At 43.2% G+C, this 20,774-nt stretch overlaps 1 protein-coding gene across 2 annotated transcripts in view; it reads right to left on the bottom strand.

Moving 5' to 3' along the window:
- CSTPP1 (centriolar satellite-associated tubulin polyglutamylase complex regulator 1) overlaps positions 1 to 19,114 on the bottom strand; it is a 236,695-nt gene extending 217,581 nt beyond the window's left edge. The window contains exon 1 of one of the 2 annotated variants that reach the window (XM_062198016.1): positions 18,959 to 19,114. In XM_062198016.1, the coding sequence (XP_062054000.1) occupies positions 18,959 to 19,080 (122 nt within the window). In that variant the 5' untranslated portion in view covers positions 19,081 to 19,114. The remainder of the gene's footprint in view (positions 1 to 18,958) is intronic. The other variant, XM_062198015.1, reaches the window with a different exon arrangement.
- Between the last annotated feature and the right edge of the window lie 1,660 nt (positions 19,115 to 20,774).

Below are 20,774 nucleotides of genomic sequence, written 5' to 3' on the forward strand. Positions count from 1 at the left end.
GAAAAGCATTAAAAATTCCCAGGGAGGGGCCTGTGTTGTGACTCAATAGGTTAAGCCACCATTTGTGATAACAGTATCCCATATCTGAGTGCCAGTTTGGCTGCTCTGCTTCCAATCCAGACCCCTGCTAATGGACCTGGGGAAAGCAGTGTAAGATGGCCCAAGTACTCGGGCCATTACCACTCATTTGGGAAACCCAGATGGATTTCCTGGCTCCTGGCTTCAGCCTGGCCCAGACCTGGCTGGCATTTGGAGAGTGAACCAGCAGATAGAAGTGCATGCTCTCTCTCTCTCTCTCTAACCCCTGTCACTCTTCCTTTCAAATAAAGAAAGAAAGAAATCATCTTTTTAAAGATTTATTTATTTAGTTGAAAGGCAAAATTATACAGAGGGAGAGGCAGAGGGAGAGAGAGAGAAGTCTTCCATCTGCTGGTTCATTCCCCAAGTGGCAACAAAGGCCAAGGCTGGGCCAGGCTGAAGCCAGGAGCCAGAAGCTTCTTCTAGGTCTCCCATGGGGGTACAGGGGTCCCTGGGCCATCCTCCATTGCTTTCTGAAGCACATCAGCAGAAAGCTGGATCAAAGTGGAGCAGCTAGGATTGAACCAGCACCCTTATGGGATACTGGCATTGCAGGTGACAGCTTAACCCACTAGGCAACAGCACCGCTGGTCCCAGTAAATACATCTTAAAACACAATTCTAAGGGGAAATTATTTCCAACATAGAATTTTATACCTACCTAAACTATCAATCAAATGTAGGATACTATAAAGACATTTTCAGAGGCACCGGGGTCCCCAGAATTTTACTTTGCATGCAACCTTTCTCAGAAAATTGCTGGAGAGGCAATCTAACCAAAAGATGGAGAGCAGATAAGGAAAAAGGAAGACATGATATTTAGGGAACTTTGAATCTAACTTGAGCGAGACAAGTAATACCTATGATAAGAATAAAGGATTTAGACATTGATCAGGCCAGGCGGGAGAGAAGAAACAGATGAAAGACTACTCTAGAAAAGTACTTGAATATAATTTCTTTTTGTGAAGGAAAAAAATTTAAACAGATAATATCTGTTTGCATAAACTGAAAGAAGACTGATATTTTGGCAGGAAAGTTTAAGGATGAATTAAAGACAAATTCATATAAAACCAAGTACAAAAGATAACACAGTTATTAATTCCAGGAATAAGAAAAAAAGTAAAAATGAGAAATCTATATTACACACACATACACACACAGGCTGAGTATCTGCAATCTGAAATGCTTGGGACCAGAAGTGTTTCACATTTCAGAGTTTCTTCCATTTTGGAATATTTGCACAGACTTTACCATTTGGGCATACCTAATCTAAAAATCTGAAATCTGAAGTGCTCCAAAACCTGAAACATTCTTACTGTAGGTGCTCAACCTCTTATGTGTATACATTGACATAAACATGTCCACAGTCATAATAAACACAGAATAATGTTTTACCAAAATTATAATTTTACTGGAAGACTTGAATGAAGGAAAGCTTAGGGACTATAAAGTGACCCATTCCTCCTCCTCCTCATAATAGGAAATCATTAAATTATTTTCCAAACTGAAAAATCAAGAAGAGCAGTACAAGTATATTATTTTAGAATACCCAGTAGGGGAGGGGGTCAGCACTATGGCACAGTAGGTTAAACCTCTGCCTACAGTGCTAGCATCCCATGCAGGCGCTGGTTTGAGTCCCAGCTGCTCCTCTTCCAATCCAACTCTCTACTTTTGGCCTGGGAAAGTAATGGAGGATGGCTCGAGTGCTTGGGCCCCTGCACCCACCCACATGGAAAATTCAGAAAAAGCTCCTGGTTCCTAGCTTTGGATTGGCCCACCTCCAGCCATTGTGGCCATTTGGGGAGTGAACCATAGGATGGAAGACCACTCTCTCTGTGTCTCTATCCTTGTCTGTAACTCTGTCTTTCAAATAAATAAATATTAAAAAAAAAAAAAAAAGAATGCCCAGAGGTGAGCATTTAACCTAGCAGTTAAGACACTGATTAAGATCCTTGCACCCCATGTCAGAGTATCTGGGTTCAATACCTAGTTCTGGCTTTGACCTAGCTTCCTGCTAATGCATACCCTGAGAGGCAATGATGATGGCCCAAGTATTTGGGCTACTGCCAACCACCCACATGAAAGACCTGGATTGCATTCCCAGCTCCTGGCTCCAGCCCCAGCCTAGCCCTGGCCATTGCAGATATTTGAGAAATGAACGAACAAGATTGCTCTCCCTCTTCCTCTTAAATAAATAAACATCATTTACAAAGACAGAGATCATCAATTAACATCAACTTTTAGCTCTATTTCTAAGTTTAACTGTGTCTTTCATCATCCTTGCTTTCTACCTCTGTTGTTCAAATATAATTATTCCTTGAAGAGCCCTTTTGAGACCATCTTATGACCTGACTTCTCACTTGGGAATTATTCCTATTTGAGAAAAATCTTCCCTATAAACTGCTTTCAAACATAGTAAGACATTTGTCAAAATAAATGTAACAAGGAAAATGACATTGTGTTTTATAGATATTCAAGCATTTCCCCATATTTTGAGGTGGACAAACTTTTTTAGGTCTCAAATACTTTCAAAGATCTCCCAACAGTTTGTAGGTTAGGCTCTACGCTTCAAGTGCCTAATGGATAAATGTGGCCCTGACTCCTACTCTCTAAATAGCCTTGTACTTCTGCCTTTGACCCCAGAATTTCTTCCCACCTCTTATAAAAAATGGGCTCCACCAGTCATCTTTCATCTTTTCCTTCTCTTCGGTCTTCTCTGTCCTTCTATACAATATAGTAACTCCCATTCTTTACTCAAATCTCTTACATCTGAACACAAGAACAACAAACTCTCCCTCCCCTCCTCTTGTTATCATTCTCTGTCTTCCCACAAATCTAGGGGCCAATGTTGTAGCGTACCAGGTTAAGCCACCACCTGCAATGCCAGCATCCTACATTGGTGCTGGTTTGAGACCCGGCTGCTTTACTTCCAATCCAGCTCCCTGCTAACGCACCTGGAAAATGGCTCAATTGCCTGGGCCCCTGTGCCCATTGGGAGAGCCAGATGAAGCCCCTGGCCCCTGGCTCCTGGCTTTGGTCTGGTCCAGCCCTGGCCATGTGGCCATCTGGGGAGTGATACAGCAGATAGAAGACCCCTTTCTCTGTGTAACTCTGCCCTTCGAATAAATAAAAAATAAATATTTTAAAAAATCTAGCCTAGTGTCAACTCCTTCACCCTTTCCATTTATTCTTCAGGCATCCTGCCACTCTACTCCACAGAAACCTCACTTAATGCACTAATAATCTCCTTGGTGGCCCTTATCTTCCTTGACCTCTCTGAGGCATCTGATGGCACTGAGCACTGAGCACTGAGCACTGCTTCCATCTTGAAACGCCCTCTTGCCCTGGTTTCTGTGCTCTGCCTTTTCCTTGTTCTCCTATGAAATCTCTTATCAGTCATTCACAGTCTAGGTAGAGAAATTCAATACTGTAAAACTAGCTCTCCGGAGACAAGATTCAGGTCCCTACAATGGTTCCCAAACCCCAACAGAAAAAGAAAATTGTCAGCAAAATTACCCCTCAAAGCTCAACAACAAACACAATGATGAAGAACTAAAAACCCTAAAATCCCACATCCTCACTAAAGTGAACAGCTCATTAAATGGAAATGGGCTATTCCCATTAGCCATGCACATTTACGAAAGACAGAAAGAGACACAGAGAAGTAACAGGCAACACAGAGTCAAGAAAAAAAAAATATATATATATATATATATTATACAGGGAGTAACAGAGCTCACTGAGAGCAGGAAGCAGAAGAGGGGAGAACAAGGACCAGGAATGAAATGTCTTTGTACTTGAGGAGGTAGAGTTAGGGAAGAAAAGGTCAAATACCTCTGGTACCCTTCTGCTTCACCTATGAATAAGGGCAAGCAGCTACCTGAATAGCAGAGACATCTCTAGTATGTACTCATATACTAGGCACCACAGACTCTTGTTGGTGCCCCCTAAAACCCATGTTTCTATTCTTCTAGCACTGAACTGTCCAGGAGGACATCAATCCCAAGCCCCATCTGCAGCCAGCAGGGACTTTTCTTTAAGTTCTAGCTGCCACAGAGCAGTAACCTTTCTCCCTTCTCCCAACCCAGACATTAGGATCTATATTAGTATATTTGCTAGGGATAAAACCTTGAGGACCCTCCTGCAAGAGTCAATCGATGCCTGACACACAAGCCCAGGTGGGATGGGTGCCAGGAAGGCCCCACTCTCCCTTGGGGAAGCGCACACTGGGAGGCACTACCGCAGGGCAATACCTACGGGGGCGGGCATTGTAGCATAGTAGTAAAGCTACAAAAGCATAGTAGTAAAGCTACAACAGCATAGTAGTAAAGCTACCACTTGCGATGCTGGCATACCCTGCGGGCACCCGTTACAGTCCCAGCTGCTCCACTTCCAATCCAGCTCCCTGCTTAAGCCTGAGAAAGCATTGGAGGATGGCCCAAGTGCTTGGGCCCCTGCACCCATGTGGGAGACCCAGAAGCTCCTGACTCTTGGCTTCGGTCTGGCCCAGCTCTGGCCCTTCTGGGCAACTGGGGAGTGAACCAGTGGATGGAAGATCTCTCTCTCTCTCTCTCTCTAACTCAGCCTTTCAAATAAACAAAATAAACCTTTTTAAAAAAGAAGTTAGCACCTATGTAATGAGAGCACAAGGGATGTTTGCAACTTTGGCTTTAACCTGCCTAGAAGGTCCTTGTCCTAGACTCACATCTTCCTCTTTTCTTTGTCTAGAAATAGCTACAAGTTAGGCATCCTTGTAAACAATGTGTTTCCAGTGGCATGACTGCCCTGCTAGCCTGAAATCCTACAATGACTAGTGCAGAGCTTGCCTTCCACATCCTAGATTTATATGAGAGTATTTTTTGTTTGGTTTTTGTATAAGACCCACTACATTGGGTTAGGGGGGTGAAAATGAGAGGGGTGTGGATTTTTTTTTTTTTAAGACTTTATTTATTCACCTGAGAGACAGAGTTACAAAGGAGTGAAAGGAAGAGACAGAGAGAAAGGTCTTCCATCCGCTGGTCCACTCCCCAAATGGCCACAACAGCCAGAGCTAAGCCAATCTGAAAACAAAAGCCAGGAGTTTCCTCTGGGTCTCCCACCACGGTACAGAGGGGCCCAAGCACCTGTGACATCCTCCTCTGCTTTCCCAGGCCACAGCAGAGAGCTGGAAAAGAAGAGGAGCAGCCGGAACCAGAACCAGTGCCCATATGGGATGCTGGTGCCGCAGGCAGAGGATCAACCTACTGCGCCACAGTGCCAGCCCCGTGGATCTTTTTATACTAGCAGCTCAGCTGTTAGCCTAACACCTAACACCCTGAGAGAGCATGGAAGCAGGGGCAGAAAACCTTCTGAAGTACAAAAGTTCAGTAAGACCTCAATAGCTTACTGACCCAGTAGGAAACATTAGTCTGGAGAGAGGGAAGTTGTGAGTATAGGTAGAAGTTTTCCTAATTAATAGCTAGAAAGTCAAATTCAACTGAAACTGAGTGGCAGCATCAAAACCACTGAATGTGGGGGAAGAGCATTGCGGTACAAGGACAGTGGGTTAAGTTGCTGTTTGTGAAGCCTGCATCCCGTGATGGAGTGATGGATTCAAGACCCAGCTGCTCCAACTCAGGTTCCTGCTAACACACCTAGGAGGCGGCAGATGATGGTCCAGGTACTTGGGTTCCTGTCACCGACGTGGGAAACTTAGATGGAGTTCCTGGCTTCTGACTTCTCTCTTTTTTTCTCTCCTTCTTTGTCACTCTGCCTTTCAAGCAAATAAATTTTAAAGAAGAGAGACAAAAAAAAAAAAAAAAAAAAAGACACTGGAACTCACACTACCTTGAACAAGTGACATTACATAAATCTCAGTTTTTTTCCAGGAACACAGGGATCAGTCTGGTGTCTGCCTTACAGATGGATTGTAAGGACTGAATGAGATTGCTGTCTGTCTCCTGTCCTCTCGGATATGAGAAGGGTGCTAGCATACTGAGAACATCTATTTGAACCCATTTTCTACTTAAAACAGTACTGGGGCAGTTGTATTACTTAGAAGCTGAAATATTATCTCTCTCTCTCTTTTTTTTTTTTTTTTTAAGATGTAGGAGACATGATCCATGCCTAAGAATGCAGAATTTAAATGAAATAAGTTTTCCTCCCTTTATATGTCACCCAACAGAAAGTGAAATTACCCAAATATTAGTTTTAAATATAACTGGAGGGGCCGGCGCTGTAGCGCAGTAGGTTAATCCTATGGGCACCGGTTCTAGTCCCGGTTGCTCCTCTTCCAATCCAGCTCTCTGCTATGGCCTGGGAAAGCAGTGGAAGATGGCCCAAGTCCTTGGGCCCCTGCACCCACGTGGGAGACCAGGAAGCTCCTGGCTCCTGTCTCCTGGCTTCGGATCAGCGCAGTTCTGGCCATTGCAGTCAATTGGGGAATGAACCAACGGAAAGAAGACCTTTCTCTCTGTCTGTCCCTCTCACTGTCTGTAACTCTGCCTCTCAAATAAATAAATAAAATCTTAAAAAAATAAATAAATATAACTGGAAACAAAAGATGAAATTCTGAACTTGTAAAATTACCTGAGGTATCTTCTCAGGTTTTTCTGCCTAATACCTATGAGAATACGATCATGGGAGAAGATATGTCGTTAATAATTTTAATTAAAAATGTAATTTTATAGTGTCCCTTTTTCTCTAAAGATAACAACCAAAGCTGTTTTTCTTACTTGGCTGAGTCTGAGAACTTTCCAGAGTCAGGGAGCCTAATGTCAAGTCCTTCAACAATATTTCCTCTTACCATACTTTTAAGAAAGACAAGAAAAAGCTCACAATGTGAGTGAGGCAAATCTATTACTTCTTTTCCTTGTAAATTGATTTCTCCTTTAGAAATTAGAAATCAAAAATAAATATTTACTGAAAGAGCAAAGGTCAAAACAGTCCCTTTGTCCAGACATGGCAACAAAGATTAGCAAGACTCCAAAGGCTATTTGTAAGCATAACCTTGAAGAGAAAAAGAGAATGGCAGGGCCGTTCGCCCTGAAGATTTAACCTATTCTTTTTTACTTATAAATTCACCATTCTCTCCCATGCCAACTCTTGAAGAGGCAAGGCTGACTACATATATGAGGTTTTACAAGGTAATCATCTGTCTAAACAGCAGGCTTGATGGTTTATAGACTAGCAAGAGAGGAAATAAATTTCAGGTCTCATTACATTAATTAATTCATCCTCTCAACCCTCTGCGAGGGAGTTTTTATCAACTCCCATTTGTTGGGGAAATTTGATCAAGGAGAATAATAAGAGTATTTTCTATTTACAAAACATCTTCCCTATAAAGAACTCCATATGTTTATCTTCTCAATCGAAAGTTCTTGTGAAGTAGGTGGCAATTACCTTTCACGTTTTTATAGATGCAATGCTCAAGGAGCTTAATGACTTCCATGGCAGCCTTCACTTTAACCATGAACACTAGACCATGGACTGAAGTATGAACACCAAATAATTCACGAGTATGGAGCTTCCAGTTTTGCTTCCCATTCCGAAAAGGACTGGGGTTATGCTTGTTGTTAAGCTCATATGCTCACAGTTTTTAAAGCTTATTGTCAGGGCCGGCACTGTGGCATAGAGGTAAAAGCTGCCGCCTGCAGTGCCAGCATCCCATATGGGTGCTTCTTTCAAGTCCTGGCTGCTCCACTTGCAATTCATCTCTCTGCTATGGCCTGGGAAAGCAGTAGAAGATGGCCCAAGTGATTGGGCCCTTGCACCCGTGTGGGAGACCCGGAAGAAGCCCCTGGTTCCTGGCTTCAGATTGGTGCAGCTCCAGCTGTTGCGGCCATTTGGGGAGTGAACCAGTGGATGGAAGACCTCTCACACTGTCTCTCCCTCTCCCTCTCACTGTCTGTAACACTACCTCTCAAATAAATAAATAAATCTTTAAAAAAAAAGAAAAGCTTATTGTTACCATTTCTCTAAATTGGACTTAGTTTTGTCTTGATGCTCAAAAGCGAAATTATTTTTTGCTCACTCTCTGTGCACTACCATCGTACATGATGTCATCAGGAATGCACAAAACTCAGGCAAAGCTGTAGGGCCAGTGAAAGCAACTCACTTGAGGAAGAGCATGTTTCTTCCCCCTCTTTTTTTTCTTAAGTAGCTATCACACAAAAAGATGACTCATTAAGCCCAAAAGAGGTGACTGTGCCATGTAAGGGCTTCTTATGCAGCTTTCCACAAAGAGTCCTGAGTGGCAGCATAAGGCCGCCTCTTCTGTGCATTTCCCTCCAGGCAGAATGTGCATTTGTGTGGCTACATACACAATTATAATCTCCCCTGAAAGGCGATTCCTCCCATATGACAGGCTGAACAGTGGCCTGAGTGCTAGCCTCATGTTGCCCATGCAGTTAACATGCTGAAATACCAGACACATTTAATCTCTCCTTTTTGAAAAACTAAGATGGGACAGAAGAAGCAAAGCTGGAAAGAACTTCACACAGAGAGAAAGGAGGCCAGCCCAAGCGCCCAAACTCACTTTCTCATGGTCGGAACTTCTTTGTGTGTTGCCTACTTATGTGTCAATTTGCAGGATTTTGGGGCATGAGAACCATGGAGCCGAGCGGTTCTGGCAGCCTCTCCATTTGACAAGCAAAGCCAAAGACATGTGGCCTTTGGTACATTTCGCGTTCAAAAGTGTTATTGTTTCAAACATGCCTATTTTGAAATATATAATTTTCCCATTTAGAGCACGTTGCTTGTAAGTTGGCCACAGGAGGAGTTCTGCCACATGAATTTAAAAAAAAAAAAAAGAAAGAAAGAAAGAAAGACAAAGGGTCCTAATGTAGCCCTATCCCTGCCAGATGCCTCTGTCTACGGGGCCAGTGAGGTTATCCCAGGTGAGAGAAGTCTAAATATAACAAACACCTGATATGAAGTCCTGGGGCACAAGCAGATTTCTGTGTGAGATTACAGAAACTGAATCTTGTGTTTTATCACAATTACCTGTAATCTGGGGGCCAGATAATAGTATTAACAAGACCTTGAGCTACACAATAGGACAGCTGGAAAAAAAGGCTCTTACTCTCTCCAAAGAACAGTGCTTTTAAAAAGCTAATTCAATGAAGAAAAAGAAAGGACTCTGAAAGTGCCTTTTCAAACAATATTTACTTTTACTGGGTTCCTGCTAATCAAACAGAACTTAGTCAAACGCTTTTATGAAAAATACATTTGATGATTTCAGCAGTAATTGCTTTGTTTAAAGAAAGGTGCTTAAGAAAAAACATAGCTAATGGGATCAGTAATTTGGTAAGTTCAGATGTGTTTGGGAAAATCCCTCCTCTCTTTGATAAATCATTAAAATTCTGCTCACTTAAATGTGTTTTGACTTGAAATTCCAATCATAGAATGAGCTATTTCCTAAGGCTGCTTAAGGAAGTAGTGCAAGGGTGATCCCCACACAGAAAGAGGAGCCAGAGATGAATTTACAAGGGTAATTCCACTCTTAATCAAAGCATCTCAACTCACTCTGCCTAACTAAAATACAGAATCTCATGGAGATGCCCCCAGATTGTATAAAATGGCCTTCCTTCTTAAAATATCAATTTTAAAAATAGGCTAATGTTTTAACTAAAACATAAAAACTATCAACCAAAAAATCAACCATAGGCATAATCAGGGTTTAAAATAAAAAAGATCCAGGGCAGGTTTAATCAGTTACCCTTTTTTTCATCCTTGGAAGTGGAGAGAAAAACACAGTGTCTCTCAAATGGCAAGGAATTCGATAACCATTTGTTGAACTGGATTCCTGTGAACCATTTATTTTAAAATGTATTCCGCTATTTCAAATACACTACTCACTCAGCTGAGCACTTTATTCGGACCAAGCACTGTGCTTCATATTGGAGGTACTGAGAGAGAGGCCCACCCTCATGGCTTACATGCTAGTAAAAAAATAGCCAATAGCCAAGTAGACAAGTAGAAAAAACAAGCTAAGTGTGATAAGTATGACGAGGATAAAAACAGGATGAGGAACTACAGTTAATTAATGGATCTTGTCTTTTGTGATTACTTTTATTACTTTTTAAAACTCAAATTGCCTACTCAGCCTCTTAGAATTACTCACTTAGCAAAGATTGTATTTGTGCAAATAAAAGTGATTCCTAACATTTGGGCAGCATTTGGAGGAAAGATTTTGAGGTTATTTGAATATAAACAACAAACAAGGTCATAAATTTAAAGAGCTATTTTAAAATCTTAAGATAACACTGAAATCACCCTGAAATTTATTTTGGGGAAATGCAAGTGGGCTAAGGTCAGAAACAACATGTCTTAGAACTCACTTGCTCTTTCTTTTTCCAATAAAAGGATATTCTCATACTTACCAAACAGCTTATAGAGTCCTTAGAAAAGTGGAAGAAAGGGAGGCTACGCCGAACTTCCAGGAATAACTGTCAAAAGCCACGTTCTAGAAATGAGCCAAGGGAACTGCTGCTCCCACCATAACTGAGACGCTGCAGAAAGCCAAGACAGCAGCTGACTCCAGAACCATAGAGGTCACCTGCTCTGTAATGGCATTTATGACACCGTCACTTCATGTGATATGTCCCACTTCCCTCTGTGGCTAAATTACCTGTGATAAAGAATACTTTATATGCATGCCTAGCTTTATATAGCGAAATATTCTGAAAGGAAGGAAAATAACAATGGGGTGAAAAAGAGATGATTTCATGAACCTATTCATAAGCATTTTAAAGTGACCAGTTGGTTTAGTATTTATTTATTTCAGCAGCAGAGAGATACAGAGCTCCCAACTACTGGTTCACTCCCCCAAAGCCTAAAATGACTGGGACTTGGTGGAAGCCAGCGTCTCCCACATGGGATCTCAGGAACACAAATACTTGAGCCATCATTGCTGCTTCCCAGGATCTGCGTTAGCAGGAAGCTGGAGTTGAGAGCTGGTGCTGGGTATTGAACCCAGGTACTCCAATATGTGTGGTGGACACCTTACCTGGTATCTTAACTTCTAGGCCAAACCTTGCTCTAAGTGACCAGTTTTGTGTATTATAAACCTAATTGCCAAAAATTTAGGAAGTCAGTCTAACATCTATAATATTTTATTTCTTTTTTGCAATATCAGGTGCTTTAAGGTCTTAACAGGATTCCTGCTTATTTTAAGTAGCATAGGATTGGGTTTGGAAGGTTCGCTAATTATATTCAAGCAAAAATAAGTTTCCTTATCAGGATTCACCTAAAAGGGGAAAAAAATGTGTCTGGCACTCAGACAAGCAAATATCATGTGCTATGGTATCAACAATTACAAAAAAATATTCTCTGGAAGAGTCTTTCACATAGCAAGAGTCCTGTGTCAGAACCTCTGCCAAGGTTTAAAGAAACTATATGAACCTCATGGCTGGAAGAGACTGTATCAGCGACTGTTAGATGATGTCTCTGAGAAGCAGATACTGAAACAGGATCAGACACATAACACGTAGGGGGAATGCCCTTGATGGAAACAGGAGGAGGAGCCTGTGGGAGTTGAAAGACCACAATGCAGGTGAGATCCTAGGAAGGCCAGAAAGGGCAAGGAGGGATTTAGACAGCAATGCAGTGGGAATCTTCAAGCCAGCCACCTGCCAGAGGAGTCACATATCTCCTAGAAGCGGATCTGGAGGTGAGCGTTGGGCCTTTCACTGAAGTCACCAGTAAAGACACTCATCCCACATCAGAGTGCCTGGGTCAATCCCCGGCTCTGCTCCTAATCCCAGCTTCCTGCTAATGCTGAACCTAGAAGGTAGCAGGTGATGGCTCATGTAGTTGGGCCCTTGCCACCCACATGGGAGACCTGGATTGAATTCCTGGCTTTAGCTCAACCCAGTCCTGGTCATTGTAGGTATCTGAGGAGTGAACCAGTACATGGGAGCTCTGTCTTTTAAATAATCTTCTAACTCAAGAAATAAAGAAGTGGGCCGGCACCGCAGCTCAATAGGCTAATCCTCTGACTGCAGCGCCGGTACCCTGGGTTCTAGTCCCAGTTGGGGCGCTGGATTCTGTCCCGGTTTTTCCTCTTTCAGTCCAGCTCTATGCTGTGGCTTGGAAGTGCAGTGGAGGATGGCCCAAGTGATTGGGCACTGCACCCACATGGGAGACCAGGAGAAGCACCTGGCTCCTGGCTTCGGATCAGCATGGCGCGCCGGCCACAGCAGCCATTGGGGGTGAACCAATGGAAAAAAGGAAGACTTTTCTCTCTGTCTCTCTGTCTCTCTCTCTCACTATCCACTCTGCCTGTCAAAAAAAGAAAGAAAGAAAGAAAGAAAGAAAGAAAGAAAGAAAGAAAGAAAGAAAGAAAGAAAGAAAGAAAGAAAGAAAAAGAAGTGGGTCTGTCCTACCCAGTTCTTAACCAGGAATAGCTCTTGAGAAGGGTGACTTGTTTGCCACAGACATATTTGTTTACAAATATAGTAACAATAACAGCAGCCAACACTTACTGAGCACCTACACTGGTGCTCTACTAGGATGCTATCTTACTCATCTTTTCTTACCCTTTTTTCAAGATGTAGACACAATGTGGCTGCCAGGCACTGCTCTAAATGCTTACATGTAGGAGGTAAATACTATTATTCTCCACATTTTGCAGAGTAAAAACTAAGGCTCAGAGAGGTTAAGTAACTTCTTCAGGGTCACACAGCTACCCCATTACTGTCAATAAAACTCTCCCCAAATGGTTTAGAAGTCACCTTTCTCATTGCTTGCTTCTAAGAGATGAGTCCAATGGCAAGAGGAATAGACTGTTACCACTCCCTAACCCATCTTGATTCCTAGGATGCCCTCTCATGGCAGAAATGTTAAATGAAGCCTTTGGGGGTCACCTGAACTTACTCTAGGATCCACACAGAGGGCTGCAATAGCTTGAGGCCCATTTTTGGAGTTGTTCAAGGTTTTTACAGTATAGAATTTAGCCAGATAGACTTGAATCAGACTACTGTATTAGTTTTTTTTTTTTCTTTTTGGTTTATTTGAAAGGCAGAGACACAGAGAAAGATAGACCTTCCATCTACTGGTTCACTCCCCAAATGCCCACAACAGCCAGGGCTGGGCCAGGTCAAAGCCAGCAGCCCAGAACTCAATCCAGATCTCCCACATAGGTGGCAAGGGCCCAACTACTTGATGCAGCCTCTGCTGCCTTACAGGTGTGCATCAGTATAGGAAGATGGAATCAGGACAGAGCTGGGAATTGAACTCAGGCACTCTGCTACGGGATGTGGGCATCCCAAGCAGCATCGTAACCACCGCACCAATCTCTGTCCCCAGATGGCTGGATTAGAATTCTTGCTCTACTACTAACCAGTATTTAGCATGTTTGTGCTATAGTTTTCTCATCTGTGTAATGGAGATAACAACTGAGACTATTTTCATTTGCATTAATATATGTAAAGCACTTACAATGGCACCTGGAACATAATAAGTTGTTAGCTACTCACATTTGGGATACCCTAAGGTCAGAATATTCATATTCCATTTAACACATATGTATGTCTGAAGTGTCTACATTGTAAAAGGAGGGTATAAAATAATGAGGAAGATTAAATGTCTGATCTCAGGAAATTTCTTTGTAGTTAATGAGCTGTTTAAGAGGTCTATCCTTAACAAGGAAGCAAGGGTGACTGCCCTTCGAGTTAACGATTGTTTGTTTTTACCCTTTTGGTGGAGGGGAAAAAACACAGGCTAGGGAATCTGACAAACTTGGGTTTAAATCCTTGCTTTTCCATGGATCATCGCCTATGTGAATTTGTATAAATCAATCAGCCCTTCTAAGCCTCAGTTTCCGTATTTGTAAAATGAGATGATATGAACAGCCACTAACTGGAGCTCATGTAGCAATGATGGCTGCAGACTAAAATGAGATAATGCATAGTGCCAGGCATACAGGAAGAGTTTCAAAACTATAGTTTTAAAACAAAAACTACCCAATTTACTGTGATTTCTCTAAATGCATAGCCCCCAAAGGAGAAAGACCATCTCTTATTTTCTAGTGTTACCTAGCTTGTCAACTTATTATCAACCTTAGTGAAAATAAGCAGGTTCCAAGGCAACAGAAGAGGCAACTTAGAGTATGAGGGAAAGTATGCACTTCACCAAATTAGGTGGAGCAAAAAATAAACATCACACCCTCACGCTTAGTCTCAGGTCTGCACGTAGGTGCTGTGTTTTGCAAACCTGGGATCAGAACAGGCTGCCCTTCGGCTCTGAGAGCTCTCCACACCCTCCCAGATACACAGACACACCTCAGCCTCTGGCAGAAGCTTCCAATAAGTAGCTTTTACAAGGCTAGAAATCTTCCACGGGTCTTATATAAAGGACTCTGCACATATTTCATCTCCTTACCAGATTTCCCTCTCCCTCTCAGACCTGGGCATAATACAACGCCTATCGCTACGTTCTGACAACTGTAGGCGTGAACATCACTGAGGCATTCTGCCATGATGATCTTAAGAACCTGAGCCACGCCAGCCCTGATTACAGATTCCTATTCCACAAAGTCAGTGGGGGAAAGGATCAGTTCTCAACATGATGAGAGACTATTTTCTTCCCTAATAGTCAAAAAGGCAAATATGCTATCTAGCTGGCAGGCAGAAACAGATACCAACAGATATTCACCAACTAGGTGTCCCTGTAAGTTACACCATATTCCTAAAAAGAGGTCTCCAGATAGACTTACCAAGCCATATTCAGTTTTAGTTTTTCTGTTTCACTTTATGCATAGGGCTTCCCTTTCTCTTTTCTCTATATGTATTTTCTTCTCTAGGCCTACATATGAAAAGGGCTTTTTTTCTTAAAGATTTATTTACTTATTTGAAAGTCAGAGTTACAGAGACAGAGAGAGAGAGATCTTCCACCTGCTGGTTCACTCCCCAAGTGGCCACAAGGACCAGGGTTGGGAACAGGCCAAAGCCAGGAGCTTCTTCCAGATGAGTACAGGGGCCAGGAGCTTGGGCCATCCTCCGCTGCTTTCCCAGGCACCTTAACCCGGAGCTGGATCAGAACTGGAGGAGCCAGCACTGGAACAGGCGCCCATATGGGATGCTGGCAGTGCAGGCTGTGGCTTTAACCTGCTGTGCCACAGTGCCAGCCCCGAAAGGGACTTTTTAATTTGTAAACATGAGACAAAACAAAAATAAACAAAAAACCCCACAGGTATTTAAAAATTTAAATCAGGACATATATTAGTAATATAAACTAGAAGGAATGGTTTTAAACAATGGAGAGTGAACGCTTCAAAACAGCATGCTTCTAAGAGAAACCAAACAGCAATAGGCAGGGTGATCAACTAAAAGCACATGTATTTCAGCAGAACTGTACAGTCTGATGAACCATGAGGAAGTCACGGAGTAATAAGGCCCTGTTTAGAGCAGTACGAATGTCCAGATGGTGGCCAGACTAGGGACTTATGACACTTAAATAAATAAGCAACAGAACTGAAGGAGCAATTGTCTGGAATTCAGATAGCAGGTGGGTGACTGGACTCCACCAGCACTGAAGCTTTTCCAACCAACCAGAGACTTCGTCAGCTCATTGTCAATACTGTCACTGAACCAGTCTTCCTGAAAAGGGACCACCAGCCTCTACTCACTGAAGCACCAGTACACCAAATATGCCAATTCAAACAGCAACCACCCAAGGAACTGAACAATAAACTAAGCTCTTCAAATATTTCAGAAGTTTGGGGCCAGCATGGTGGCACAGAAGGTTAAGCAGCTATTTGGGACACCAGTATTCTATATCAGAAGGCCAGTTCAAGTCCTGGCTGCTCTGCTCTGATCCAGTTCCCTGCTAATGTGCCTGGGAAAGCAGCAGAAGACCAAAGTATTTGGGTCCCTGCAACCCAAATGGGAGACCTGGATGGAATTCTGGGTTTCTGACTTTGGCCTGGACCAGCCTTGGCCATTGCAGTCATTTGGGAGGTGAACCAGCAGATGGAAGATCTGTCTGTCTCTTCCTTTCCTTCTTTTAAAAGATTTTATATATTTATTTGAGAGGTAGATTCACAGACAGAGAGAGGGAGAGACAGAGAGAAAGGTCTTCCATTTGCTGGTTTACCACAACAGCCGGAGCCAGGCTGATCTGAAGCCAGGAGCCAGAAGCTTCCTCTGGTCTCCTACATGGGTGCAGGGGCCCAAGCACTTGAGTCTATCTACTACTGCTTTCCCAGGCCATAGCAGAAAGCTGAATCAGAAAAGGAGCAGCTGGGACACAAACCAACGCCCATATGGGATGTGAGCACTGCAGGCAGAGGCTTAGCCTGCTGCGCCACAGCGTCGGACTCTGTCTCTCTCTCTCTCTCTTTCTCTCTCTCTCTTCCTACTTTCGTTCCTTTTCTTTCTTCCTTTTCTTTCTGTCACTCTGCCTGTCAAATAAATAAATAAATACATATTGTAAAAATATTTCATAAGTTCATTGAGTACTGGATAAATGACATAAATTATGTAAAATTGTTAGCAAAAATTTAGGAATTGTTAGACACTAAAATTACTGGGGTCAGCACTGTGGTGTAACCTGCCACCTGCAGTGCCGGCATCCCATGTGGGTGCTGGTACAAGTCCCGGCTGCTTCACTTCCAATCCGACTCTCTGCTGTGGCCTGGGAAAGCAGTGGAAGATGGCCCAAGTGCTTGGGCCCCTGCACCTTCATGGGAAGACCCAGAGGAAGCTCCTTGCTCCTGGCTTTGGCCATTGCGGCCAACTGGGGAGTGAACCAGAGAATGGAACACCTCTCTCTCTCTCTGCCTCTCCTCTCTCTGTGTAACTCTTTCAAATAAATAAATAAATCTTTAACAAATTATTATTCATTGAATATAAAATTATCATCTTGTTTTGGATAATTAATGGATGTGGTCATCTGAGAGACAGAGAGAAAGAGATAGAGCATATGTAGACCAATCAGCCCTTAAACTTGGTGAAAAATCAACTTCATAAAAGAAATGAACACTAAATCTACAGTGAGACTATTTGTCACACAACAGATTGAAAAAATCCAAATGTCTGATCTAGTTTGTTGGCAAGGCAGTGGGGATACAGTCATTCTCTAACAACGCTGGTGGCACTGTAAAATGTACAACCCTATGAAGGGTAATTGGGCAATATAAATCAATATTTCAAATGCATATGCCTTTGACCCACCAATTCCACTTTGTAGAATTTATCCTTGTAGATACGCTTGCAAAGGAACAAAATTGCAGGTTATATATGACACAGCATTTTGTCTACCAATATAGGACTGGCTAAATAAATTACTTAAATACCATGTAGCCAAAAATTAAATTTTAGAAAGAGTAAAGAAGCACTCTACTGATACAGAAATTACTCTGAGACATATTAAGTGAAAAAAGTATTCACTGTCTACTCTCTTCTGTATATTATGTACATCTCCGGAGGACACACAGGGAACCAGTTACCTTTGGTGGGAGGTTGCTGAGGCAGGGTGGGAAACAGGCAGATAGGCGAAGGAGTGGGAGAAGGTTTCATTTTTTAATCAGGTTTTCATATTACCAAGTCAAAAATGTAAACCAGAATTGCTTCTCATTTAAAAATTATATATGGACCACCCATACAATGGAATATTGTTCAGTGATATAATGAAATGAGCTATCAAGCCACAAAATGACAGGAGGGAACCTTAAATGCCTATAGCTAAGTGAAAAGATACCAATTTGAAAAGGTTCCACAATGTATAAATTCAACTATATGATATTCTGTAAAAGGCAAAACCTTAGAGAAAGTAAGATCAGTGGCTGAGGGATGACGGGTGGCACGCAGAAGACTTGAGGGCACTGAAACTATTCTCTGCATTACTGTGTGACACACAGCGGAGTCACGTGCAAGTGTCAAAACCCACAGAACTGTACAACAAAAAGGCTGAGCCCTAATGTAATCTAAGGACTTTAGTTAACAATAATGTGTTGATTGTGGCTCGTTAATGGTAACAAATACAGCACACTACTGCAACACGTCCAATTTAGAGGACACTGAATAGGGAGAGAGGATATTTGGGAACACTCCACTCTCTGCTCAATTTTCTGTAAACTTAAAAATCCTCTAAATAAATCGGTCTATAAATTTTTAAAATGTGTGTTTGTGTGAGTGCCTTCCATCATACAGTAAATGCCTTAGGCACTGACAGTACTCAATATAGTGTAGCGCTATGGTTACAGCCATACAAGAGCTGAGTCAAGAGCTCAGGTGCTCACTTTATTGTGAAAACAAGTTACCTATGCCACCCTTCTCTGAGCAAGCCAGGGCAAATAAGATTGCAAATCAGGTCTTTTAGTGGGTTTTGTCCCCTGCCTTGTAACCGAATGTCGAGCTGGTAAGTTTTTTTTCCCCAAAATTGTGCCTATATACCCCAGTAACCACTGGCCCCTTCCCCTTCGGGTTTTGCCTTTCTTGGAACCCCCTCCATAAACAACGCAGGTAAAACGTTTAGCACGGTGCCTAACGGGAAAGGAAAGCTCAAAATGAGAGCGGGTGCTGTAACGGTAAAACGATCATTCATCCAATGACTGCTTCAGCACTTCACGTTCCAAGGGTCCTTAATCCACTACCAGCATAACCAACAGGGCCTCAAATTCTCAGCTCCAGTAAGGCCCCAAATGCTGAACCCCAACCTGTCCTCCTTTGAGTACTACCCGCATTGCCTGAGCTCCAGCCCACGTTGCAGTCTTTACTCCCCAGATGCTAATTTTCCTCTGTTGGGTCTTAGGCGTCCAGGCCCTAGAACCCCCCGCCTCTCCGCCCCTCCCCATCCCTCGCTACCCGGCCCCTTCCAGACCCCGCCCCCGCCTCCTCCCCAGACAGGGCCTAAAGTCGTCTTCACTGCTCTCCTTCCCCGAGGCTGAAGTCAGCTCCTACCCAGATACTCGTAGTCCGGTAGGGCTAGGCGCTCCGGACTCAGCATCTTTAGACCCGGGTATCTTCAAAGCTCCAGCTACCCGGCTTCCGGAACCCAGGTCGCCGGCTCCCTCCGTTGCCATGGCACCCACGCGACAGGAGAAAGGTGAAAGGCGGAGAGGGTGTCACGCAAACGGTCTCCGAATGGAAACTCCGAGCTGGCCACACCAGTTCCGGGAGCAGTCGCTTCGCGGCTGTTGCGGTTTCTCTGGACTCCTATTCTTGAGGACTTGGTTTTAAAGGAATCTGAGATGGAGAATTATTTTGAATCCGTCATATTTTCTGGTGTCGAAGAATTACTGTCAGCTGTCCATATCTGTAATTTCTGAATTTCATAACTATTCCTGCTTTGTACAGCTGTTATCTTAACTCACCATAATAGCTGCCACCCATGAACTTCCATAAATACTTAGTATCCCATTACCTAATCTCTTTACTATCTTAAATTGCTACAAAGCGCTTTCACGTGCGTGTATTTTGGCTGCTTCTGGAGGTCTGGGAGTGTCTTCTGTCTACGATAGTGCTGGATACCAAAAGGTGCTTTCTTAGTCCTAAATTAATTGACATTTCTCTCAAATTTCGTAAGCCCCTCCTTCTCCTGTCCCTTACTAGTTGACACCTTTTCCAGGTGTCTTTTAACTTCCAAGATACTTCATTTCCTGTGGAGAGAGGTGCATAAACGGGGATATTTATTAGATTTTTTCCCCAAAAGACGCCCAACTGCTATTTTTAAAAATTATTTATTGATCTGTTCGAAAGGCAGAATTACAGAGAGGGAGAGACACAGAGACATCTTCTATCCACTGGTTTACTCCCTAAATGGCTGTAATGGCCAGGGCTGGATCAGAACGAAGCCAGGAGCCAAGAGACTCCTCCAGGTCTCCCAAGCAGGGGCCCAAGCACTTGGACCATCTTCTGCTGCTTTCCCAGGGGCATTAGTAGGGAGCTGGATTGAAAGTAGCACAACCACAACTGGAACCGGCACTCATATGGGATGTTGATGTCACAAGAGACTTAATCCACTGCGCCACAGTGCCGGCCCCCAAACTGCTTTGTGTGGATGTGGTTTTGTTTATTTATTTTGTTTTTTAAGATTTTATTTTACCTTTTTGAAAGGCAGGAAGAAAGAGAGATCTTCTATCCACCGGTTCACTCCCCAAATGGCCATAATATCCAGGGCTGGGCCAGGCCAAACCAGGAGCCTGGAGTTCCATCCACGTCTTGATAGCAGGAACCCAAGTACTTGGGCCATCATCTGCTTCTTTCCAAGGTGCATTAGCAGGGAGCTGGATCTGAAGTGGAGCAGCTGGGACTCCAACTGGTGATCTGATACAGGATGCATGTGGCAGGTGGCAGCTTGGCCACAGTGCACCCCCCCCCTTCCCCATTGCTTTAAAAAAAATTTCCTTTAGGATGAGAAAGTATTCACTGGTTTTCGACTTCCCAGATGTTTCTCAGTTTGCTCCACTCCCCTTCTAGCAGCAGGTCAGAAGTCTGTAGCACTTGTCACAGTTCCAGCCTTGCCGAAAAAGCCACTCTGTCCTCACTTTTTTTAGTTAGTGCCCTCCCCCGCCTACAAGGTGAGGTTTTGTGAAAAAGAAAGAAAACAAAAATCATGCCATCAAAGGAATGGCTGGGAAGCCACCAGACCACCTACACTGAGAGAAAAAGGTAAGAGGAAGTTCTCTCTGTGCTCCCAGGGGGCTATTCTTAGCCCCCCCCCCCCCCCGCAAGGAGCCTCAAACCTCCTAATTCTCCCTTTCCCTGGAAATTGTAG

Source organism: Lepus europaeus, chromosome 7 (genome assembly GCF_033115175.1).
Source record: "Lepus europaeus isolate LE1 chromosome 7, mLepTim1.pri, whole genome shotgun sequence".
In the NCBI taxonomy this organism is placed as follows: domain Eukaryota; kingdom Metazoa; phylum Chordata; class Mammalia; order Lagomorpha; family Leporidae; genus Lepus; species Lepus europaeus.